General features: G+C 39.3%; 1 protein-coding gene across 9 annotated transcripts in view; it reads right to left on the bottom strand.

Moving 5' to 3' along the window:
- The window catches only part of nbeab (neurobeachin b), a 205,827-nt gene that overhangs the window by 59,470 nt on the left and 118,686 nt on the right, over positions 1 to 27,671 (bottom strand). For all 9 annotated transcript variants that reach the window (XM_042414356.1, XM_042414357.1, XM_042414361.1 and 6 more), the window contains 5 exons: positions 27,033 to 27,097; positions 24,819 to 24,927; positions 22,429 to 22,595; positions 13,067 to 13,191; positions 3,710 to 3,856 (listed from right to left, as the gene is read on the bottom strand). In XM_042414356.1, coding sequence (XP_042270290.1) covers positions 3,710 to 3,856; positions 13,067 to 13,191; positions 22,429 to 22,595; positions 24,819 to 24,927; positions 27,033 to 27,097 — 613 coding nt within the window. The remainder of the gene's footprint in view (positions 1 to 3,709; positions 3,857 to 13,066; positions 13,192 to 22,428; positions 22,596 to 24,818; positions 24,928 to 27,032; positions 27,098 to 27,671) is intronic.

Raw genomic sequence — 27,671 nt, 5'->3', positions numbered from 1 at the left:
CATAATTCATAAAACACATATAAAAATCTGGAGTAATATATAGTGCTACAGACTATTTAATAAGGCTGCATAATACAACACATAAATCTTTAAAAAAAAAAAAAAAAAAATTCAAGCATTGCTTATGTTTTGTTTTTGACACTACCTACATTCCATTTACATTAAGGAAGGACCTGTAGACGTTTGCAAAAAAATACATTTGAGGAAGTTGCTTGTGCAAAAAGTAGAATAACAACCCCCCCCCTCCTCTACTTTTTTGAGACATATACACAGTCAGAAATGTTGTGCTGGGTTTCACTCTTTTATAAACATGTCACCACTCAAGGGATCAGTGTTGTGAATGGGGACTAAAATGGATACAGATAGGCTAAATTAAGGCAGAACAAAATGGTTGTGGCTGCTAAACCACACTTCAGGGTATACTAACATGGTTCCAGTATGCCAGCAGAAGAGTAAAATCTACCGACTCTTGTCTGACATGAGAAATGCCTTGTGAGGCTCAGACTGCTCTCTTCTTTCCTCTCACATGCTCATCTTAAGTTTCTACTTCACCCGATTTTGGTTACAATGTGTGCACACAAAAAGGTTCATTTTAATGCCAGCGCAAGCACAGACAGCATTTCCAATGTTTGTGGGGGAGCAAAACTAATCATAGGTTCAGTAACCACAACCGCCTCGGCCCTTGAGTGCAGGCGCCGCCCCTTTGGCAGCAGCGGCAGGCACTGACCCAATGGCTGGCAGGAGGAGCACTGTTGTTGACAAGGATCTAGTCCCGGATCTCTCATTAAGGCTGTTCATGCCTGAGATTAGATACAGGCCAAGCACAGACAGTGCATCCTGGTAAAAACATTACCAAAATGTTGCAGTGTGAGGGAGCTCCCCTATTGGTAAAAACATGAACTCAACTTAGATTCAACATAGAAAAAAAATAAAAAAATCCTAAATCCCATCATCTATTCTCTAAAGTCAATGTCTACATTCAAAGTTCAACAAGTTCAACAAGCTCTCACATCTCAAAAAAAATATATGTATGTCACAAATACTCATTACATTATTCTCAGCGGTTCTGGTTTTATACGGGTCATTATCAGTACTATGAAAAGGACACATCCTGCTTGTATTTTGGCGTTCGCCTCGCTCTTTAGATCGGGCGGCGCAGGGTTCATCCGACAGACATGGCGTGTTTGGCTGCCGACTGGCCCTGGGACAAAGAGGAGGGGTTAGCCTCCTCTGTTGAGATTCATCTGCGGCATCTTAGAGGGGATTTCACTGCTCAGCACTGTCCTGGTTCAAGCCTGAGCCTCGTATACTTAGCCACAATAACTCAGTAATGTATACAAGACTATGAAACAGATATTATAATTAAGGTGTTTGGGAATCTGGAGCATCCAGTCTTTTTTATATAATTTGTATCTGTATGAAACTACGCTAGGGTTAACATACATTCCAGAGGAAGTTGTAATCCTACACACATATTAAAAGCATTTTGGAAACATTACAGATGTCAACTAGAAGGATTCTGCGATCAAACCTATGACTCTACAGTTAAAACAAAGCCTAAAGCACCTTACCAGCCTTTTAATAACTTGCCTTGCATAACCTAGTGATAAAATGAGTAACATTGTTATTATTACTAAAACTGCATTAGCCAAAATATGAACAATTTCCATATCAGTTTTGTTATTTTTAAGGACAATCCAGCTCAGTAGTGAGTGAATTCTTTGAAAGCAGTACAAGCCAAAACATTAGGCAGCACTGAAATGAACAATTTTAATACACAAGACGTCAGTTTGAAGGCTAAAAATGTGTATACAGTATTTCCTTTTCGTTTACATCATCTAAAGTAGCAATTAACCTAAAATAACAAAAGTCGATAACAATAGCCAAGACTGATGGAGAAACTGATTCTTTTACTCGCTTTATTATCCTTGTCACTGGAACACAGGAAATGTTTTTTGGAATCGATGATGGTTGCCAGGGTTGAGTTTAACTTTATATTCCACTACAAAGTTTTCTATTATTTGGGCATCACCAGACTTTGCTTATTTAAACCACCGATTGTTTGCATGACGTGTTAAGTGAAGATTTGGCTCTATTGACAAGTACATAGTCCAGCATTTTTGATCCGCGCTCAAAACTCGAGTAAACTCTGGCTAACTTACCTTTTAAAGCCATGGCAGTTACTTGTAAAGCAGCTCAAGGTTGGCTTGATGGTTTGGCTCGTGCACAGAGTGTGATGCCAGTAAAATTACAGGATGTTTGGGCAACCGTCGCCTTGGCAGCGAGTTGCATTATTGAATTGTGTCAGACAGTGTAATAAAGCTGGGTTAAGATATTAGATATAAAATAAATAATTACTATAATTAATAGAGATTTAGTATTTTATTTGTCTTTCGTCAGCTGTTATGGGCCAAAGAATCCCTTAATGATGGTTCACTGTGGAGAGAATAAGGGTTCGTTGAACTAATTAATTTGATGTCTGCTCTCCCTTAACATCCCAGTGCTCACATCCACACGAAAAACACACATTTTTATGCAATTTTCTTGTCAAGGTGCTTTCCAGGTTCAGTTAAAATGTAACACATTTCATCAATTTGAATGAGCCAAGTTAATTGCTGTTAATTTAAGATTTTCCATAAAATGGACTGTATCTACTGGAGAAATAAAATTATACAGAGTTTGAAAAACTAAAATAATATTTGATTATTAAAAGATGTGTTGTGGGTTATGTTGCAACATTTATGGAGGTATGTGTGTTTGATTCGGTGTGTGGTTTTTATTATGCCATGTTTCGACATAGAGTAATGAATTGTTGCAATTCAGTGTAATAGGATTTTCACTTCCATCCAAGGTTTTTACTCACTAGTTTCTAATATTTTTTAATCAGTATCATCATGATATTGTGAGAGAAGAGTTGTGTTAACGGATATCTTAGATGAGGTGACTGGTAACATTAAACAAAACTCTACTACGGCCTTATTAAAGTGTAATGACAGATATATTAGCCAGAGGAACACAGCATTTTCACAACATGATAATGCTCTGTAATCACTTTAACTAGGCACAGCTATTTAATTTATAAAAAAATAGTTTCTTGATTGTGTCACCCTGCCTATGAGGATACCTTTTTAAGCTAGGCAACAATTTAAATAAGGCCGATGTAAAATTAAGCACTGGCTACCAATCATTCTTATCAACTTTAAATCAATGATTGCAAGAAAATTCCTAAATATAATTTGCAACATATCTGGATTGATCATCTTTCCGCTGTTATTAGTTTAACTTCAGAAGACTTGAGAAGGAACCATACTGATGAGATCCAAGACAAAACAGAGGACACTTATTATACGAAAACAATATACAGCTGTCAAACTTATGTAAAGCTTTGGTTCCATGAATACAGTGAAGGTGAATTGCAACCTGTAAACGCAAACCTCAAATACAAATGTAAATATAATTTAAATACTAAATTATACTAATGCCAAATACCTTAAAGATTCCCCTTTCAAATGTATCGTTCCCAGTGGAATATAATAAGAGTTAAAAGCTACTTAATTGATCCAAACACTTAATTTTATGTACTGATATTAATCATTTACACTGTAACTATCCCAGCTATTAAGAGGAAGACAGATAAAAGACAGGCGCTGATGCTCCGGCAGAAGTGGTGTTGACTTGGGGTTAATGAAGGAGTTGTGTGCTGACTTACCACCGAGGTTGTCCATCTCCTTCTCCTGCAGCAGGCTGACGGCATCGTCGTCTCCCTCTAGCAACAACTCTGTCTCGGGGTTCTGACTGGCCACGGTTTGGCTGCGGAAGGCCTTCTTAGACTTGACCACCTCGTCCTCTTCTGTGCCTGGGAAAATATGGACGAGAGAGCCCATTAAAATATAACATTCTGAACTCTGCGAGCTCTGATCGGTATCAGTTGCTGGCTATTACTACATATTGTCCATTACTTTGGCGAAAAGCCTGGTTGAGTCATTTACATCCAGTTTTGCTCCTCTGCCACTAAATAATACCATTGATACGTTTCTGTATCTAAACTGCAGTGTGCTATCCCTGCCTGAAATTAATGATGAAAAGGTTTAGTTGTTATACTTGTTGATTGAGCAGAGGTAGACTTTGAAGAAAGAAAAAGGATGATGAAGTAAGAACATCTGCTAAGCCTTTTTTTTTTCACACAAAAATCTACCCATAGAGGCCTGAAATAACAGAGTAAACCAGGCATCCTAACCACATTTTTGATAATCAGAGTACAAGCTCAATGGATTTAAGGTGAGTTTACATGGGAAACCTAAAACCGAATTAGCAATGTGATTGTGTGTGCTGTGTCTGTGTTCAATCTGCTTTTATAGGCTCACAAAATGAACATCATTACATCTAGCAAATAAAAAAAAAAAGAGAAATAAACCGTGGAGAATCTCTGCATGTAATACACAGTGATAAGCAGGATAAACCTGATATGAGATGCTCACTAATGTGCTTGCCATTGCATATGAAAGAATGTCAGGGTACACATTAGCTCACTGAATACATTTCACGTGGTTGAACATCAGAGGTGTTTCAGCTTTTATTTTTAGACAAGGTCAACAATGAAACACTATCTGTATCTTGAAAGACCAACAGCTGAATCGAGGGATACATCTCGAGCTCGTAGTCGATTAGAGATATCATTTGCCGCTTTTGGAGACTTGACAAGAGTGAGACTGAACAGACAGCACAATTAGGAGGCTGCTTACACCAGGACTTTATCATATGGCTATAGTGGAGCACGCTCATTGAAAAAAGATGTGTTCATACATTCTGCAAAACAAAGAGGTCTCACAACACATTTATCAGCTTAAATCAGCTCATCTCCAACATGTGCCTGCCACACGGCTGCTCGCAACGTTTATGTGAATTTGTCTTTCTGAAGTCTAATGTAGGAAATAACCAGAGGAAAAGGAACGAAAGGAAGAACACATATCAAGAAATGGGAGGTGGCTGACACCCGTCTGACATGTTTCCTTTCAGCGCAGTTCTTAATTCGCCTCTCCCTCCCCTGAGGAACATGTACCTTGTCTTGAAGAGGTCATATTTGACTGTTGTCAACATTGCTACCAAGAAAAAACTCTGCTTCCTGCTCTGTCTCATATCTGGTGTGCTTTCATCAGACGGAGGGAAGAAGTCTGTGCATATCGGAAATGAATTCTGTGTAATGTTAAAGGCAAAAGCCAGCCAGCGGTCAGGGATCAAAGCAGAATGAGTGAAACTTAAAACTGTAATTCTGTAAACCATCATTATGCTCAAAGTAAATGAGGGAAAGCTCAGCAGACATGCTGATGTTCTGATTGGCAACTCGGTACGGGGCTGAATAGAGCAAATAAACCATGCTGATTTTCTACATGCAAATGACCAACATCAACCGGAACAGTGCAGGGTACAGGATTAGCTTTACCCACAAAGCAATTTAGTTCACACAGAAAACATAATATGGTTATAAATAACAATAAATGAAGAGGTATGACATATAGGAGAGAATGTGCTGACATGAAAAGCGATCTTGTCGTGAGTGATAGCCCGTTGACTTGAAGACATTCTTGTATTAAAAGTGCAGCAGTAAAAAGGGTCACCATTTGTCACTATTAAAGGACTCGCTGTGCAGTCGTGTCAAGGCAGACTCGTTAAAAAGCTTTTCATGTGTTCACCCTTGACCACTGTATGGCAAAACAAAGAGAATGCGACCCTTTGAGTATCTGATATAACTCATATGAAGTGTGTGCAGTCTGGGTTACTACTGTATATGCACATTCAGTTCTTCACCTACAGCGGCATTTAAGTATTCAGTTGGTTTTACAGTGTCAGAAACTGAATATATTAATTAATAATTTATCATCCTTGAACTCAACTGTGGTGTTCCTCAGCAAATTACAGGATCAATAGGAAACTAAACTGATTTTTATAATACTGTTGACAAAATGACAAAAAATACAATTACAGATGGATGCTTTAGTTTTGAAAAGCTGAGCAAGGTATTTCTCTCAAATCCCATTGAGTGTTTTTCATTAAATCACTTAACAATAAAATTTACACTGAAGAATAGAAGAATCTTGGCCTATGTCGAGTCACGCAACTAGCATCTATCTAATTAACTTTACAAAGTCAGCAGTTCACCAGAAGTCACTGCCAGTGGCTTCACAACATCTCTGAAAGAATGACAGCAGTTTCATGTCATGTCTGCTCTCAAGTCCTTCAGGAACAGTGCCAAGAGAAGCCACCAATCACCAGTCTCAAGGGTCCTCTTGTTCAATCACTGAGTTGAAACTGCCTTGGAGTGCACTAATTACACTCAGTAAAGTGCATTGCAGAGCTTTCGTGACCCCATTGGAGGCTGATGAAGAACTGCCAGCTGTGACCAACGGAGGCCGCCCCTGAGCACTCATCACAGGGGTTCAACAAGGATAGATGGTCTTGAGTTCAGCATAATTTTCAAGAAAACACGCTGAAAATATTTACATCTAAGAAACATACTGTGGACAACCTTTCATGCCAATACATGTTATAGGATGAGCCTTTTCCTATAGATGGGGACCTATATGTATATGGGTCTTATATGTTCACCTGATGGGTCAAAACCAATCATTCAGAATTTAAGTTTTATTCTGGAGTTGGAGAGATCTTAATATAGATAAGAAAGACGTACATTTTAGTTATTTCCTGAGGCTTAAAGGTGCAGTGTGTAGAATTTAGAAGCATCTAGCAGAGTGCACTTGGCAGAAATGGAATATAATATTCATAAGTATGTTTTAATTAGTAAATAATCAGCTGAAAATAAGAATCATTGTGTTTTCGTTACCTTAGAATGAGCCCTTTATACATACATAGGGAGCAGGTCCTCTTCCACAGAGCCCGATATGTTGTACCGCCATGTTTCTACAGTAGCCATGTTTCTACAGTAGCCCAGAATGGACAAACCATAAACTGGCTCTGCACTGCAGTTCCTTGAATGACCGCTTGAGGCTGGCTTCAAAAGCAAGTCAATACCCATAGACCCCCATGTTAAGATGCCCAACCTTACAGCAGAAATAAACAAGTTTACAGCCTGCTACAAAAAAACGGTTTTGGTCTCTATAGCTAATTTCCCCATCCATGAGAACTGTACAGGGGGGTGAATTTTTATATAACTCACCTGTTTAAATTTTTATTAAGGCTTAAAGTTATGAATAATTAAGGGCATGGCCACTTTGAGTAACAGGTGGGTAACGTCACAGGCAAGTGGATACCATGGCGACAATGTTGGTTAGGTAACATAACCATGGCATAACCCCAGATTCACAGAGTATAGGCGTAGCCGTATCTGTCACTATTTCAGTGTGTTTTCGGTCCATGAAAGTTAATTGTAAAATTTTGGTCACCTAAAAAAGTCTTGTTCAGCATTTGATTGTACTGGTAAGTACATTTGTTTTGATGGTTTTAAGCCTGTTTTTTGCTAGCAAAAATTAGCATTAGCATTATCACAGTGAACCACAGACTGTAAATGCACTATGTTAATCAAGCTAGCAGCTAGCATTAGGATCAGATCCACCCTCTTGTCCAAATATGGTCACTTCTCCTCACTTCTGGCTCCAAAAATCCAAGATGGCAATGGTGAAAATGCAAACTCGAGGCTTCAAAATGGGAGTACACAAACCAATGAGTGACGTCACGGTGACTGTATCTATTATTTTTTACAGTCTGTGGTTGCAATTTGCAACCTCTCCACTAGATATCACTAAATCCCACACATTGCACCTTTAAGGCGTTGCGTTGTCCATTATAAAAACTTCAGAGAAATATTTATATTTTTAAAATGTATTTATAATGCAATATTTAAAATCACAAAGAAAAGAATGTGATCATTGCAGACTCCATGAAATGGCCTTTTTATTTCTTTGAAGCGATGTAATTTCTGCTGATGTAATGTGGTGAGAGTTAATTTTTAAGTGTAAATCAATGGCATATCAGTTTGGTTTGATAGAACGAGCAGAAAGACGAGATTTCTTAAAAAAAACTATGATGGTTTTATTGGATAGATTTTAAGTTCACAGCTAGTAGAACAGGATGAGGTCAACATTTAAGATTCCCTGTTTTTTAAGTAGTGACAGTTTTACAGGGAGTCAAAATTTCAATTCCATTGTATTTTTAATTTTATAAATGCAAAGTTGAATTGCATTGGTACAGAACATATATGAGCAACAATATTTTGTTTGTTTCACACAAGACAAAAAAACATCATGATCTTCCTGGAAGCCACAGAGTAATATAATCAAGTAAATGTATTCTTTTGTAAACAAGCCAAAGCTCTGGTGAAATAAACTTTATATTCTCAGAGAAACATTGGAAACATTTCATTGTTCGGTAGTTTTACTATTCAATATGGAATAGATAATAGTTTAAAGGCCTTTAAAAAACTGTTGAATCAACTATAATACTGTTGCCAAGGGTCCATGTTTCATATACTGCTATGCTGGAGAGTTTTGTGGCACTAGCCTTTCTTTTTTATAGCCTCAGAAGAGCCGGCAAACATGTGCTTTTGTAAGTCTCCTATGTATTATACACCCTGCCTCAACCACTTCACCGCCACTCCTCAGAAAGAAATCCACAACATCATGTTTTACTTAGGGTTCAACTAACTTGTATGGGTACTTCTCCTCAGAAGAAAAAAAAAAGCTGATACACAAATACTTGGGTAATTCAATATACACGACTATAAATAAAACACAAAATACTTTAGGTTGTTCATTTTTAGAGGTTTTCATGAGGTGGTTTGATAAGCAATGTGAGATCTGGATAATATGCTGGAAAAGGTCAAATGCAGGGCTCTTGTGGAAATCACTGAATGTTTGTCAATTGATATGACAGGCAACATTTTAGACACAGCTAAAGCTATCTTGACCTCTTTCTAAACAGAGACTTCAAAAAAAAAAACCTTAAACTTTGGAGCTTTTGCAGGAATTATTCTGTTTTATGTCTCATCTTGTCAAATCTGTAGATAACATGCAATACTACATGGATCCATAGCTTATTTACTATACTATCTTATAATGTACATCAGTGTTTTGTGCAATCATTCCAACATCCATATAACGTGAGCTCTATAGTATGTTTTAAATATATCTCTTCCGTTTCCCAGACTCTATCTGTTTCAGATCCTGCCCTCCTACGCACCCTCTCCACAGGCTCCACATTCCACATGGAGAGAAAAAGTCATGTCCATGGGATTGCGTTACTGCTAAAGCGATGCAATTCTGCCCTCTGTCTCTTCACTTTTATTTACTCTGCACTGAAAGATGAAATGAAGGGGAAAAATGACAGCTTCATACTTCCTGTGATGCAAGCCATCCGTTTTGGAGAGTATGTGTTTTGAGACTGTAAAAGTAAACATCATAACTTTGATGTAGGGGAGTTTATACAGTGCAGACGCTTCCTCTTGGGGTGATCTTTATTCAATATCCTGGGATGTGCAGTGCATGTCCACTGTGCTGCCAGAGGTTACAAACAACCTCATCTTTTCCCCATCAAAACATTAACAGCAGTGTCTAATAATACTCTCATCTGGACCTGAACTCCAACAGCATTTCATGTATATATACTGCAAGGCTGCACTCAAATATCTGGATTTGAATGTTAGTAAATGCCCTGATGTCATTTCTCACAGTTTAATATCTTTGATTATAAAGCTACAGAGGGTTAATATCTCATCACTAGGCCGGTGCCTCTGCTGCAGTAAAGAGCTATAAAGATCTCTGCCCGGGGCAATCAGCTCTGAGAGAAGCTCCTCACCTGAAATGAGACAGCAAGGACACCTGGAGGTAAAACACCCCGTTAAACACTTGGATCAATATTAACGTGACTTCCATTTCATGCTTGCCCAATTCCAGTCACCTAACAATACACTTTAATACTGGGCCGTGGCTGGCTGTAACAGGGCAGGTTATTACAGGCAGAGGGCAGAGACAGAATGTGCTGGCTAAGCTGTCAATGCCGCTAATAGACAACGAGGCAGAGTTTAACCTCCCATCACATACGTCCATGAATGTGCGCTCTCACACACAGACACACGAATTGCACAAAAGTGATTACGAAGGTTACACCGACGTACTGGTTTTGCCGATATATATCAACTTGTCTTTTTTTTTTTAAAAAAGTTTCCTCTCCACATTTCCACTCTTAGAGAATTTCACTTGTCTGACTTTTAGGAAGAATGTTAATTTTTCAGAGATGATGATCTACCGTTTCAAAGAACGGTGCGAGACTCTCAGATGCTGTCAGAGACGACGTAAGCTACTCACTCACTGAAATGTTCTTTGTGAAAAAAAAAAAAAATCTTTCCAGCTCACTTTCATTTTCCCCCGAGTGAGCCCGCGAGACTGACGTTTACTGTGAACACAACAGTGTAAGTCTGCCCTCTTCAAACACAAGATTGTGGCTGGGTGTATATTGTCATATCCTGCTGTCAAACCAGAAACTGTGTATTCAATTTGGACAACCTACTGTTCCTCCAATAGTCCCAGATTTTAAAGCCTTAATAATGACTCTCAATGGCCAACTCACACAAGCTGCTTTGTTTTACTTCTCTGGTGCCTATACAGCTGGCAACCCACTAAAAAGTTCTATAGAGTCCCTGTCAAATCCCAGAAACAAAGTCTGGATATTATGACTAATGGATATCCACCTCTGAGCCTCTGCACCGGGGTTATCTGCTAAAGACAGGTCTTATCTTTAATACCATGCTAATTAAAAGTGAATATTCATAAAAAAAAACACAACCTGTCATAATACATTTAAACAAAAACTGCCAACTGTCTCTGCCAACGAAATCTACTGAAGTTCGAAAAAAGAACAAAAGATCCTTCTCATTTCAACTCATAACAAAACCTGGCCTACGCTGTGCAACCACATCAAAGCCTGCTGGAATAATCCTGAAAGTGCAGCTCACCTCTCAAGGAGAGCAAGAGGGCCATCCGACCGCAGGCGATCCCTTTCACTTGACAAGTTTATACATTATTCCGCTCATTAAAACCACCACATGCCAGCTGGGCTTCAACAAGTCTTCAGTCAACTACGCTGAGGCACTAATGTCAAACAACAGAAACAAAACTGCTATCTCAGAAGCATATTCTAGTGATTTGATGGATACACGACATGTATTTTTGGCATTGTCTTGAGGAAATCTGTTATATACGTCACTAAAGGAGATAATACTAACATATGCTGTAGGGGGAAAAAAATCCTGTGAGCAAATAATTGTGTGATGGTTATAGAGGGCAATGGGCGATGCCGACTGGCAAAGTTGGAAGAAAATATAATGGCTGAAATAAGAGATACTGCTGCCTTCAGTATAATCTTCTCCTCAGCTTTTACGCAAATTTTATCCCGGTTATCCACGGAAATGTATTATTTCTTGGTTATTAGTTACAGTTAGAGGATATGTTCATGCAATTTCTTTGCCATTGATACTGAATTTTCCTGACAGCTTTTAATATTTCTTGTTTATTGATATTTTTGTCAGATACATACAACCACCATGCAGTTTTTTTTTTGTTTTACAACCTGTCAAAAAAAAAAACCCTAAAAAACAACAACAATAAAAAACAGTCTGCTAATAACCTCACATGACCAGACTTGGCAACATCATTTATATCTTTGATAAACATAAATCAAGTCACCAATATCCACAATAACAGTGGCTCATAGGAACACAGAGTAGCTCCCTTAATGGGAGGGACAAAAAACAAGACAATACAAAAACCATTAACAAAAAAACAAAGGACAAACAACAAACTGCGGGAAAAAAAGGGTAATCTCCCTATAGCTAACAATAAGACCAGAGGTCCCTAGACATAATGACCAGCTATAATACAATAACCCACACTGTGTAATGAATAATCCATATTGTCCTCCAGGATACAGAGATCAATCAGATATTGTATTCAAACACGGGTGGTCCAGAAGCCATAGACAGGCAGTCAATCAGCTCCAAAGTCAATGGAAAATGATATTCATTCCAACTGTAGACACCATCCACAGGTACAATATACATAAATCTCAGGTCTAACATTTTTATCAATGTTTCTTGTTGGGAAAGTAACAGACCCTATTCTCTGTTAAAGAACTTTTAATATTTCTAAGCAGATTAAAAGTGCTCATAGTTTTGTTTTCCTCCTCACTATAGTATCAACACGAAGCCCACGAAATTAGCGTATGGCTAAAAATAATAGAACCACTACAAAATCTAAAGCAGACGGTGCAATTATTGCATGTGTGTCTCATATATGGACCACCTGCAGCTGAGGCAGCAGCTGGCATGTGTTATCAGCAGAGCTGCAATGATCTTCATACAGCAGCTGAAAGCAGCCAGATGACATCCTGAACCAAGCCAACGGTCAGCTTCAGTAGCTCAACACTGAGACGCACATGAGGTCACTGAACATTGTGGTCATCATGCATGTGCTACTGTAAGTCTACAGTCATTTTAAAGGTCTATCCTGAACATAATGCATTGTCTGTTTTCTATTTTCTATAAAGAAGGTGCTTACTCCATTAATTTCGGAATCAATACATTCACCCTTGTGCCTTTAATAACTTTGCTCTGCTATTCAATTACATCAGGACAGAAAGGCCAAGGGTGTTTAATAGTACTGAGCTGCTTTCCTTTAAAAGTCGGTGTTGCATGACATAAGGCAAGACTGACACAGGGTGGTGGGCAACACTACAAGACTGCCTGGGTCAATAAGAAAAGTTTCAGGCAAAGAGAAGAAAACAATAAAGGGAGAGATCCAATTTGTTCCTGAGTATGTGTTGCGATGGAAATAAAAAAGTGCAATAAAATCGATGTGTCATGTTCAATTCACAGGACTCATAAATACGTTACCTATAAAAATGACCTTTAACTTGAGCTGAGCAATATGCCAAATTACATGGACTTTTTCTATGATGCTTTAATGGCAACACTGATACTCAAAGTGAAACGTGTGAATTTTCATTTCCAGCTCTCTAATTCCGATGGGTTTAAAATCGGTCCACAAATAAATGATAAACTCACCATACTCCTGCAATGACTTGCACATGACATCTAAGTGGGTGGAGCCAAACGGGTTCCTGACAAATCTCCGCCTCCGTCGCAGGTCATCTTCCCAGTAGTCAAGTCGCCAGAAGTCGTGCAGCTGACTATAAAAGAGATGAGAAGACAGTTAAGTACCAACACAGATGACATTTGCACCACTCTCAACATGAAAATATCAATTAAGAAAAAAAAAAAAAGAAGAAGACAAGAAGACAGGCAGGTTAGACAGAGCACACACCTCTCAGTGATGGTTTGGTTACAGCAGCTACTTCCTTATCACAGGAAAACATCTTGAGGAGAAAAACCAGGCCACAGATAGCAGATTTATTAGGCTGACTAGTGGCATGCTCTGCAGAGGCCCAGTAATGTAAGCTCTGCTAAAGCCCATAGCATCAGAACAGCAGGGAGCAGCAGCAACCACTGCGCACATAAATCACAGGCACTCCCATTAACTAATACAGCATCAAATTACAAGTATAAATGGCACAGCTTGCCTCCTTTTTTACAATGTTTTTTAACAAGTCTTGTAAATCAAAGGTAGGAACCTCAACGCAGACAGCGTGGGGTTTAATGATCGGGGTCTTGGGGCGGTTGAGGCATGAGCCTATAAAACAAGCCCCCTCCCTGCATATGTGGAGCCATGATTAAAATAATGTGCTGAAATATTCATTGAAATGATTCCCAGAGCCCTGGAGCAACCCGACAGAAAATTGCATTTTTATTCATTATTAATAACAGCGAATTAGGGTTGTAAAAAAAAAGAGAAAAAGAAGAAAACAGTTCCAGCATGTGGTAACCATCTTTGTAAATGATTATTCCAACATTAGTGAGGACCTGGGATAATTTTATTGCTTGCAGCTAATGCAAACCATTAAGCACCGGGACTAGCATTAGGTTACTAAGTGCTGCTTGTTCCAACTGTGCACTAGCTGGAGCTATTTCAAAGCCTTTATGTTTCCTTTGGAGGGAAAAGCAGCACAAAAAGTCTTGTCTTAATTTACCCTTAACAGAGAAGAGGTTAGTTAAAAAAATAGCAATGATTCAAATAATTGTGTACAGTTGACAGTTTTCTTTTTAGTCTAAATGTGAGGGAAATATGGCATCGCTGTTTTGTTTTGTTACAGCTACAGTATAGCATGTGTGGATAGGATAAAACACCACGCAGTTTAATTCATACAGACATTTTTATTGCTATTTATTACACAAACAGGAAGTACATGATGTAGTATGACATGCTCTTCTCTAAAATATTGTCTTTACCTCTATATTATAAAGAAGTAAAACACATGAAACGGCCGTCCAAAGCTCCGAATGAAACCTTGAATCTATACTGTGTCCAAATCCAAAGATTTTCAGTGCGTGCAGGGTACAGTAATGGCTTGGCTGGCAGCCTTCTATTTCATTGTATGGTTTCTGCCCCCTTCCCTGCCACAGTATTGAGGCAGTCTAAACAGATTAAAGTGTTACAGGGGATCACATCACAAAATACAGCCTTCTTGCTCCATGAATATAATATCTACAAATGTCAGAAATCAAGAGGCTCAGGAGACTTAGCTGGGCTCTGACAGCAACAAGAGCTCAGTTTCAGTTAAGTATCAATCAAAATTGAGAATGTGTGTGCGCGCGTGCGTGTGTGTATGTGTGTGCGCACGTTGTATGCACAAAGTATCGCAAGCCGCCGCATGCAAAGCAAGACTAACGCCTTGAGCTTGTCCCCTGTCAATCTCCCTCAAAGCTTAACTGAGGAAAAGAGAGATGTCAGTGGGTGGAAAGGAGAAACCCACGTAAATGATATTGTAAACGCAAGATTACACAGTGTGAAAAATGTAAATCCACTGTAGGCAACTGGGCGATTACTGCTGAAGATTATGTCCCCTAATTCTTAGTGCAAATAGACAGCAGATGACAGTGGGGGATAAATCCTCCACTTTGAAGATTTCCTTTTACCAGTATTAACTGTATTTGATACATTTTATTTGGTCTGCGAAAGGACACTCATTGGAGTCCAAGTTTAAGCTCGGTTTCAGCCAAAAATAAATTCATCTGTCTTTAACAGATATCTAATGCACAACAAAGCAAAAACCCCCAACTTACAATGACTGATTAATGAGTTGTAGCCAAAATTTTGTCCTGTGCAGATGGTTTCAGTTTGAATGTGGTATTCTGGTGTTTGACTAGGACCTGTGATATTCTAGACTATGTGGTCAATGCTAGACCGGATTTAGACTGTGCCAAAGTGCTGTACTGAAAGGAACCTCCTCTCTGAGGGTGGTCCAAAAAGTGCTCAGGAGGATTGGAGTCCCAATGGAGATCTACAGCTAGGTGCTACTGAGCTCACACACAAGATTTCAGAGGTGGCATCGAGCCACCGAACCACACTTCCATGTTTTTACAGTAGGGTGGGGGGGGGGGGGGGGGAAGAAAGAACTTTGATGTTATGCCAAAATCAATGTCATCTGCGCGCATATTTGACTCAAACCCATATAGTAAAATGGTACTTGGCAAACACATGCGCACACTGCAGACGATACATTTTCAGTATAGGTGATAAAACATAATTCCTGCTGTAGAATCATTAATAGAAAGCTGGTTGTCTGTATTGTCTCTGTAACAACAACAAATTGTCCGTCCAATAGCATTCTTTATTAAACAGAGTTGAATCGAGACCTCCCTATTTTCCACATCAAATGTGTCTGGTTTCATGACAACCATAAAGAATGGCTGTGAGCCGGCCTCCTCCTACTGGCAAAATTTATTAGTCCAGTCACCCATCAATCACCCAAATGGATTTCAAACCGCATTTTAAAAGCTAATTTTCCAGCACTGATAACCTACTACAGGAAACAGGAGCACCATTATTTATGGATGCTTTCAGACTTGCTAAGTGCAGCAGGATAAATGTGTAAGAGGACTATCGTCTATTCTCCTCTTTTTCAAATAGGTATTTAAAGCACATCTTTCCTCAAGGAGTGAGTCTTGAGGTTTCTGAGGTGTCAGATCTAACACCCCGGTCTACTGGGAATGTGTTTTGTTTGTAAAAGGAAAGGGGAAGCTGACAGGCATAATTCCCAATAAGATGGGGAAGGAAAGAAAAATAAAGGGATTGATAACAGTTTTATAGGAAACTATAACATCATTTTAGAAAAGAGAGATGCTTTTGACAGCTGACAAGAGCTCATAATGGAATAGAGTATGATATATTCTTGGCACAACTGGTATATTAGGGCAGCAAAAACCCGTTTCCTCATATTTTCTCTTGATTCTTTTGAGAAAAGTATTGATGGTTGAGTAAGAGGGTAAAACTTGAGCCAGTGCATGGAAAGACCTTTGCTATTAGAAGATTAAAGGTGCTTGTTGAGGCCTGAATTGTCCGCAAAGCAGCAAAAAAATAGTCTAACACTCAGGCCGCATTAGTAAAAGGAAAATAAAAGCAATAACATTACAGGTCAGCTAAATCAGAGCATTGTAACATTAAATCTGCGAGTGAAATAAAATCCCTATAATTAAGATGCAATTAATGAAATAAAGGTAATCATCTACTTAATAATTAACTTCATGGTTTTAAGTCACTTAAACCAGAACGGCCCAGTGGGCATGTACAGGGCTGGACTGCAGGCAGATGAAGATCTCATGTTTGAGGATTTCCTTTTTATTCTATTTATGCTCAGAGAAGATTTGTGTGAGGCAGTGGAGAGGAAGGACAGGGACATGCTGATTCAATAAAACACCATTATACTCCTTTTAAAAGCTTCCATTGGTGACATGAGTAGGGGGGTAATTATAATAAATACCAGTAATCAGTGACAATTCTATTCAAAGGAGCAGTGACTGGTTTCTATCACACACACACACACACACACACACACGCACGCACACTGAGACACTGAACACACGTCGGTTTTCAGTGTTACTCTGAGGACAAGTGATCTTTTCTTTCATTTTCAGTTGTCCTAATAGACTCTCACTATGAGTAATAAAGTCCATGAGGCACTTGAGATGCAAATGTCACTGTTTAAAAGTAGTGATAAAAAATATTTAAAAAATATTAACCTAAAAAAAAAAAAAAAAAAGAGATGAAATAAAATAAACAAAAGATATTTATTGAGAGTTTATTAGTAACATGTAGCTGCCCGAACAGGATTATCGAAGGAATTCTGCCGCCATATTCAGTCCAGAATCTTAGGAAACGACTTCTCTTTCAACCAAATGACATTACTTCACTGAACCCGTCCTTTGATTCTATTAAAATGACAACCACATATGTGCATCCTTAATGATAGAGATTCCTCACATCATGGAAATCATACTGCAGCCAGCAGACACTAGAAACTCGAGAGAAGAGATGCAAAAACATTGTCTGTCATCATTGCATCCTTTTGGTGTGCATTTTTACGCCGCATTCCTCAACATATTGCTGCTAGATCAAGAAAAAAAAAAAAAAAAAAATCACATAAAGACACTGTGCATCAAAAAGCGGTGACTGGCAACCATATGGTGATGAGCATTTCTCAGCCCACTGCTTTCAAAGTAATCTATAAACTGAGAAAAAAAAAAAAAAAAAACGGCGCAATTTCCTCTATAAAAACACATCAAGTTTGATCATGCATCATGCAAATGCCAAGTGTTAAGTGACTCTACGGCCAACATCATGATCGGATTATCACAGAGGGCTGGAAATGGTACACAGAACTTTCATCTTTCTAATTTTTCCATTTCTTATCATCGCTGCTCTCAACACTGTTGCAGACGTGAGAACACTAAGCTGTGATCCAAGTGCTTCTAGTTATTGAATATGACTTTTCTTTTGTAGATTAAGAGATAGAGAATAGACAAGCTGAGGAATGGGTATAGGACAAAGACAAAAGGGAAACAACACAGCAGCAACAAGATTAACTCCAGGTCATCTGGCGTAATGAAGACAGACGTACGCGCATCAGACGAGGGATGAAGAGCCGTACTGTACTGTGGGTGAACTCTCTTGGATCGCCGGCTTTGTGGATCCCCATCTTTCACTGGAAATGGGGCAAAGTCAGGCGATGCCCGGCTCAATTTCAACACCCGATGAAATTGATGATTGTGTGAATGGGCCTCTTTCCAGAGATAATTAGCACAGTGTGCAAGGTTAAGAGTGCCCCGAGGGAATAGAGCCTGGTGTAGGTCAAGAACAAATGCAAGAGTAGAATATCAGTTTGCAAGAACAAAAGGAGCGTAATGTCTTAAATAAGATCTAATTAAACAAAGAATAAAAAAACATTATCGCTTGCAAGTTGCTTTAAATGGAGCTGTTTAACCCTTGCTAGATAGTGGACTCAGAATTACAGGTCTGGCAGAAAAGACATTATAGCATCATTTACAGCCTTTTATCTAGCAAAAAATGGTGACTTATAGGCACCTTATTTTCCAGTGAGTCCGATACTGAATGCTAATATATTCTTTCTAATTTTACACAAAAGTAACTCTTTAGCAGAATGCATTAAGGAGATACTCATTTTGCTACTCTGGATGTCAGAAAAGGCAATATTTACTTTACTTTTATACTGTCAAGATGATTTTTGTTAATATTAACACGCTCAATGGCTCAAGCAGACACCTTGGCCTTCCTTTTCTGCCCTGGAGAGGTCAACAGACATCAAACCTTGTGATGCTGTAGGGCCATTTGGGTGCAAACCCCCCTCCATTGTGTTAGTGGACTTCTATTAGAATTGATAACCCTCTCAGGCGAGACCAAATACTCTGGGCACATCGTGAGTAAAAAGGTTCATTCCATCACAAAGTTATTATCCACAGGCAGATTGTTACCATTCATCACGTGTGAGAGATGAAACTCACTGTTAGTCAAGGGAAACGGCTGTTCCACTGCCTTGCCGCGGATCAATATATGCCGCCATTTTACTTTCTCTCGTCTGCTACAAAAAAGTAATTATACAGAAGAAATGTTGACAATCAATAGACTAGTCAGGTAAGGTTAAGGTCTGCTGTGGGGGCCGGCGGAGGCTCCTCTGTCAGCTGTCACTGATGCTGCTGATGTGAACGCGGACACCCGCATGGGAATAAAGGGAGGTTTGTCTCCTTCAGCCCCTTTTACTTATCTGTTAGGTCGGTTGTGTCGCCACAATTAGTTCCTGAAGAGCGGAAGAGAGCGCTGGTAAATGAATAGCAGCGAATCACAACACAAAGAAGCACTGAAGCTCAGATTGTGAGTACTTCAGTTGAAGTGTCGGTAGTATGGGTATGTCTGTGTAAAGATACATCACCTGCACGAGATGTAAATGGAGAATGATGGACAGATGGAAATATCTTTGTAGAGTTTAAAATAATCACTTCTGTGATGCTGGAAAACATAAAAAGGATACTTCTACATTTTAAAAATGCAAAGAAAATCAATTTATGAATAAAAATAAGAATAAGTTGGTATGTACCAGTCACTGTGTAATTCTAACAGTGTATTTTTACACCTTTTTATGAGTGAACTGCAAAATGAGAGATATTTATAATACTGTCACAGTAAAAATGGTCCTGGGTTACAAAAATGGTGGATGATTTTCTTCAATGAATTCATCAGCCTCGCCTTGACATCTACTTTCACTTTGGACGAGTCTGAACTTTATAATCCACTGGCAGGGTTCAGAGGTCAACAGCAGAGGGGACCAGAGGGCAGGGAAAATCACTCTCTCCCTGGAAAAAACTCTGACATCCAATTTTCAACTTGATTTATCAGTGTAAAGCTAAAATTGATAGTGTGTCATTACTGGGCAGGGAGCTGTCTTGGAGAGATGTATCAAAGCCTCCTCGTTTTGATTTAGCACGGCGGATCAATACAACCCTATACTGTTTCAATTTGAGGGGTATTGATTTTCCTATGCTGACTCTATACGGGGGGACATTCATCATCAAGCAAGCATATAGTATGATCTAACAGGCCACCATAGGGTCTGATCTGCTTATTCTTCACTCAGATCACATGACTGCACAGCAGCTGTTTTCGAGCCTCGCACAGATCGTTTCCTTGTCGTCGGCTGTTGTCATACGTGCCGCAGTACAATTTCGTACGCTGTTTGCCGCAAAGAAAACAACGGTTCAAAACAGAGTGGCCCTCAGAGGTGCAGATAACCCGCAGATGTCTGTAATTCAGGACAAACACGTGCACGTCTAATGGCAGGCCAGGTGGCAACATCCATCTAATGACCACAGTTGCAAATGCACACCGGTAAAAAGGGTGGGAAAACATAACTATAAGTTATACTACTTCCTGTCTCCTGCCTGCCTAAGAATAATTTTGTTTATAATATATTCTACACAAATGATAAATATCCCTTGGCATGTCTCTAGGCAGAACTTAGGAGTAAAAGGCAAAGCAATTTCAGTGCACAAGGGTGAAAACAAACATTAACAGCTAAAGTCTCTCTTTCTCTCCCTCTCTCTTTGTCTCTCTCTCTCTCTCCCTAACACACACACACACACACACATAGACATAACAGACAGCCACCTCAAAATGCTTGAGGGCTTTATATTTTACAAGAGCAGCATAAATGGGAAAGTTAATGTAGCATTGAATAAGACTAAGCTGCTGAACTGCAACACTGCCTTGAGCTTGTGAGCATATTGCATCATTTTTCTTCACCAGCAGGTTACCATTAAATTTGAATTTGTTGGAAGTTTTGCGGTATCATTTACAATGCACTCATGCTCAATAACCTTTTGTTTCAATGCAAATGCTATGCGTCTGAGAGGGACTCCATAAATATTTGAACAAGAGCCCAGAATGCAATCCAATAGATTTTGCTATGGGTACTCCTGCTAAGGTTCAGTCAATTTTATGAAAATCTGTACTCTTCTCAGTCATGGCCAAAATATTTTTTCATTTGACAGTATCTATAATGAAAAACATAATTTTGAATATTTTTGTGCCAATAATAAAAACACACATACACATTTTCATGTTCAATTTCTGCGTAGAAGCTCTAAAAATACCATCTATGAAAACACCAACACACTGACTGATTTATTGAAATAGACGGCGTTTCAATCCCGTTTAGAATAATCTTCTTCTGTGTTACTTTTCAGTCTCGTCTGGCCTTTGCACATACATGTGATGTGCATATAATAACGCTCCCTCTAGTAGTTCTCAGATGAACCACTTCAACAGAAAACGACACAAGGTTTTTTGTAGAGTGATTTATGCCGATATAACTACGTTTGATATCATGAAGCACATAGAGAGAAACAGTAGCTCATAGGCATCCAAACTATTCTTCTTAATCCACAAAAAAAAAAGAAACCAAATGTAGCAGCTCCTGACATCTGCTGTGTTTGGGTGGAAAATCTTTGAACTTTACAGCAAGTGAAAGACATAAAAAAAAAAAATAGCCGTAAAAACTAATTACATGAACTATAATATTTTCCTTGACAACAGTAAATATGGTTTAAGATATGAAACAAACTTAATTTCAGCAAACACGGTTAAACATCTGCATTGTATTTTCAAAAAAATTATAACAAAAACCAAAGCTACTGTTTTAGCGAAGAGGCAAAATTTGTTTTGGCAAATCAGCAGTGGTGGTTTGTGTAAGAGTGGCATACCTCCTCTCGAGTGCCTGGTCTTTGTCATGATGCACCTCACTACTGATTTTACTTTAAACCAACTCTACATCTGACCTGAATCCGCTGATATGGATTCCACTTTCTAAAAAACAGAAATGAACATCAAAACAGAACCTACCACAGTTTCACCTGCAAGCACAACTGATCCTTCCTGGTCCTATCATTGAAACAATTGCATGCACACTGTTACTTATATCTGTAACACAAGATAAATGGTCAAACCCTCAGCTTTTAACTCAATACAAGCAGTATGTTGTAAGACCTCTGTTTGTTTGATATAACTAGCTCTTGATCCTTCCCCTCTGCAGTGTATCTGTGGGACCAGGCGAGTGGTGGGAGGCGAAGCGGGAGAGCCAGTGGTTATTTTAACAGGGCCCATGGGGAAGTCTGCAACTACCACCAGGTGCTGGTCTGTGTTACTGAGAGGGTCAATGAATGCCTGGACAACACTGCAGAAACACCCCCACAACCCCCCCCATCTTCCCCTTCTTCAACCCCCGGTCTGTTGAACGACCGGCCAATCAGCTGTCCCCAGAGGATTAAGCCACTCCGCACTGTAATTGCGTTTGCTGACCAGATCGCTGACCCTATCGGTTTCTGGGAAAATGACATTAACTGGTGGTCCTATCCCATCACTGTATAGTTTTGTGAACAGGTAACTTTTGTCCTCTAGGTTTGGACCTAACGTGGCTCGTGTTGGTCTGAACGTGATCTTCATACATCCGAGTGAAGGGGCTTACCTCTGGGCCAGTGTCCCCCAGGCGCCGTGCTTGTTGGTGAGGATGTTGACGATTTTCTGCTTTAACTGGTTGGCCGTCACGTGGTCTCTGTGTTTAGCGGCACTGATCAGGTGGTCACACATCTTCTCTTCTTCTTTTCTATCAGCCGCGTATTGGGCACAGTTGGACTAATTTGAGATTTAAAAAAAAAAGAAGGAAAAACAAAAGGAAAAACATAGCATGTGAACCTCATCACATATTTATGGCTTTAGGTACAGTATCCCCTGCCAAAAGTGATGTCTGACATTGTTGTAATAGCGTTTGAGACTATTTTACTTGAATAAAGCCAGAATAATATATATCCTCTAATGGAGCATTTGTCACGCTGAAGAATGTTATGGCTTCATTCAACACACTTGAGTGCATAAAGATATTAGTGGACAGCTGAGAGATATATTTCTGCTCCCTTGGAGGAGTGTAGTAAATCATGGGGAGCACATGAAGGCAGTCCATTCCCTAAATGCGGACAGATGAGGCTCCCTGCTACGTAGCTGTGGATAGTGCTATTAGAGGAGAGGGGGGAAAATACTATTATAGATCCACAAAGAATACAGTCTGTCAAGGTTAACAAAGCTACACTGGCCATTATATCAAAGGGCATGCTATTGTCCTTTGATATAGTAATGTTGTAAAATGTAAATATGCAGCTTTATTTTCTAAAAAACAAAACGTAACACAAGAATGTGTTCCCTTTTGTAACTTGCAATACATTCAATATATAAGCAATATGATTCAAATAATGCTTGATTCAATATTTTGGGAATATGTTAGGTGTCAGAATGATAAAGTTAAAGTTAACCCCAGTTGCCTACTGGTTAAGACTGGTAACACATAACCACAACGTCGATGGTTTGATTTCAGCAGCTGACCTTTGTTGCTGTATGTCATACCCCTCCCTCTCTCTACCCCTGTCTCCTTTCTCTCTGCACTTCTGTCAAATAAATGCAAAAAAAAAAAAAATGTATTTGACAATAAAGTCCAAAATGTGAAAAATAGCTAAAATACATATTTGTGTTTTAATATTGGTTTTTATATCAAGTTCCGGGAGTCGATGCATCTGAAAAGTGTTCCAGGTGGCTAAAAGTAATCTAGAGGAGCACATCTGACTCTGTCTTCGCTGCTGAAACAAGATTGTCTTACTATGCCACCCTGGGGGAACTCTTGCTAATATTCAAAATCTAATTTGCTAACAGAAGCTGGAAGTTAATTGAATTTCCTGCTTCAAATTTGAATTCTGTCAGATATTATACTTCAACATATTCTTCATAAAGGAGATAACTCAATCTCTGCTTGTCACCTCACATTACCACGTGATGCTGTGACAAATATCAAATGTTATTTATCACTTTAAAGCATATGACGCTTCACCCTGACACCAACTTAATTGTAAAAATGTCTTATCTGCGTCCTGAATCTTCAATCTTGGAGAGTGGGTAATAAAGTAACGTCAGGCCTAGATGAAAAGTGTAGGCTGTCTGGAGTTGGCAGACAGAACGGATGGGGCCAGGTACATTTCCCCCCTTTTCCTGACATTGCATATCTAGCCGTCTCTTCCAGTTTATCTAGCGGGTCAAGGATCCTCAAGAACTGTATATCAAGCAGCTGTTTGAGGATGGCTGCTTTTTCCTGATAAGAAACTCATCACTCCTAACATGTACAAGCTGCTAACAGAGGTGGCAGTAGTATGTGTATGTGTGTCTGTATGCTTGTGTGGTCACGTTTGTGTCATCACACACACACACACACACACACACACACACGTATGTCTTCTAATGTTCTACAGCAACCAAACAAAATATTTTTATACAGTAAGATCTCTCTATTTTTTCCATCCATCTCTATGGTATTTTGTTTGTTGAATGTATTATTCAGCTGAACAGCCTGCATCGAAATATACAAGGGCGATGTCTTTCTCATGGTGGTTTCAGACAAACATTAGAGGAAAATAAAAGCACCATTATTGCAAGAAAATTAATGTTCACGAATTGCTCAAACCTCGTTACATTTCCTTTCATGTCTGAATTGGGAGTGGTTTGATGTGGGTGGGCTAAATGTTAATTCAGGAGGCTGTGCCCAAAGTTGGTTGGGAAAAGCTCATATTAAAAGCCTAAATTAATATTGTCGGCATATCCCTTTGCTACCAGTAATTAAATTCCTTTATAAGGAATTGTACTGGTGAGGAGTTAATCCTCATGAGGACACAGAGGGACAAGATTACTGAGCATATACAGTTGAATGGCTGTTCCATGCTAATAGGATTTGTTTAGGGTTCATTAGCACACAGACGAAATGTTCCATTTTCAAATGGTATAGCTTGAATTTAGAAAAAGCAAGAAAAACACAGTTTGTACCTCAAACTCTGCGTGTTTGTGGACGTCCTCCGCTCGCTGTCTGTTCAGGATGAACTCAGCCTCGTTGGCGACCCGCACTATGTGGTCCTTCATAGCATGGCAGAGCAACCTTAATAACATTGCAGAGAAAGTTAAATGCAGCGGACTGCGTGTTACTATTCATTATGAAATATATCATTTGTATTAGCTATAGCTGGGTGTGATGATGCCCCTGAGGAAGGCTCAAGGTTAAAGGAAATATAACTTGTCAGGATTGTGTGATATTCTGCTTGTTGAAAGAGCAGACTAGTAAACAGCATCATTGGTCTGTGATATGTTGCGGGGCTGCAGGTCAGTGACGGATCCCTCTGTAGCATTAAGAGAGGGAATGGAGTGTCATTAGAGCATTGAAGCCTGTCTGGCACACTCCTGATTGACTGGGCATCCCTTCTCCCACTGACCAGAGCATCAACCCGGCACCTGTATTGCTGACAAGTCTGGCCGTAGACAACTTCTCACATGACTGACTCTGGAGACTCTGTGGTCTCTGCCCACATTCTAATTTAAATTCCAGTATCTTTAAACATTGAAAACACCCTGAGTATTGTGTGTAGATTACATGCTATTTTACACACCATTAGCCTAGCTTTGTTTTAATTAAAAAGGAGCCCCTGTTCCTCTCCAGTGCTTGATACAGATTGTAATTTCCCTCCTGTCCCAAAGAGAGGCAATAATCCAGAGGCTGCATTCATCAGCTGCTATTGCCTCTTTAACTGTTGACAAGCACTCATTAATAGACAGACGTTCAGTGTTCAAAGAGAGGGGCTGACAACACCGAGCTTTGTTTAGAAACCAAGAATAGATGAGAAACCGAGTTGACGAGTGATATCCGAAAAAAAAAAAAAATACACACTCTTCATTACACTTCTGTGTTATTATCTCAGAGATAGGGAACTCTTATCAACACAATTATTCACACTTAGACTTGATTTCACCATTGTTTTTGGTTAACAGGCAGTCATCTAAAACGATTAAAATATCCCAGTTGAAAACTCTTGAAAACTTCCTTATCTGGTGATTATACACGTGCTGTAAATCAAGACAAGAACAAAACCGGTTTGAAGACAAATTCTCTCAAATCTTATTGATCTGAAGCACTAAATCTGTTGTTACATTATCTTATGTTGAGTGCCTCCAAGCACCGTATACTTTGTAGTCAGTGGTCAATACTGTGATCTCTGTAGACAGACTTTTGGAGCTTTTAAAACAATATCTTAACAAAACTGTAAGCAGAAATGTACTTTTGAGTCTATACAGAGCTGTGTCAACATGGTAACCTGGGGCAGAACTGGAGCATGGAGAAAGGAGCATTATCAATATTCAAGTAGAATGATCAGTTTACTTTCATAACAATTAAAGGCTTTAATCGGTGTATTTTAGCGCATTTGATTACAGGTCTGCGTTTAAACAGCCGCATCGTGAAACGGAGGAACAGCACATAACTACCTCCCTGTTGTTGAACATACAACAGATATGTCTGTGTCAGCCACGCCTTGTAAGACACACGGAGGTAACAGACTAGCTTTCTCTAGATCTGTCTAGTTAAGCAGAGCAGGTGTGCAGAGACTTGAGTAAGACTGGGAAATTATGTATCTGTCAGCAGCACCCTGGACAGCACCGTGTGGCCCAACTGACTGAAACTCTTTGTTCCAGGGCCAGCGGGGGGACTGAGAGAGAGAGAGAAGCCTGGCTGGACTGAGGCAAGAGCCCGGGCATAGAGGGGGCCTGGCCAGATGGGTCAGCAGATGGGCAAGGAGGCTGAGCCGCCCCTGATCTGCTCTACAGAAAACCCTAAGTCTGGCCACACCCAGAGACCAGAGGAAGAGGGAGAGAGAATGAGAAACAAGAGATATTTAGAAATACAGCAAGGCTGGCTAAGATGGAGAGATAATAAGGCAGACATGGGAGTATGACCGCACTCTAGTGTATATATATTCCTACTTCAACCAGTCACCACAATCTTATTTACTTTTATCCGCTGCACAGAAGCCAACAAGAGGTTTAGAGATTATCTACACCCTGCTACTTGGTCCAACAACCTTTTTTTTTTTTTTTTTTTACAGCTGCCAGGGAGAAGACAAAAAGAAAATACACATACTGATAACAAAAGTATTGATAAATGACTGCTGGGCTGAGTGATTTAACCTCATGTATTACAGTGAATGGATACATTACCTTCCTTCGTTGATTAGCTCAATGAATGCCAGGCCAGCGTTCTTCTGAATGGAGTTCTGCCACTCCTGAAATGAAAGAGGTTTGTCATTTGTCACTCAGCGAAGCTTTAGCGTTTTTGATTAGTTTTTAGGCTGTTAAGAGTTTCAGTTCCAGACAAAAACACAGGATATAATTATATCCCTTTAAATGATATTAGATGTTGGCCATTGTGACATATCATGTCACAATGGCCAATTTTCCTGAAATATCACAGAGGCAGTAAAAGCTAAAAAAAAACACTTTCTCAAAACAGCCAAAAAAGCAGTGAGTAAGAAAATATCCTTTTGATCCAACATGCAACAAGATCTTTCAGAAATGCATGACAAGAATCACATTTCACCATCCAAATTGCATATTTCAACTGTAATTGAGATTATATTTGATAGCTTGTAATTCAAGTAGGTAAAGAAAGCGTTTAGTTCATATGTCCTTTGAGAAAAAAAAAAGTGATGGCTATAAAAAGCTGAAATCCTGCACCACATGTGTGACCATCCTTTCTTCCTCTGTGAAAAGATCTGTAAACACAGGAGAGATGTAATTGTGGGATGAAACTGTATCCTCTCACTTAAATACAGCCATTTCCTCTGTCCCTTACAGTGA

Source organism: Thunnus maccoyii, chromosome 6 (genome assembly GCF_910596095.1).
Source record: "Thunnus maccoyii chromosome 6, fThuMac1.1, whole genome shotgun sequence".
Lineage (NCBI taxonomy): Eukaryota > Metazoa > Chordata > Actinopteri > Scombriformes > Scombridae > Thunnus > Thunnus maccoyii.
This window is presented reverse-complemented; position numbering and strand designations above follow the sequence as displayed.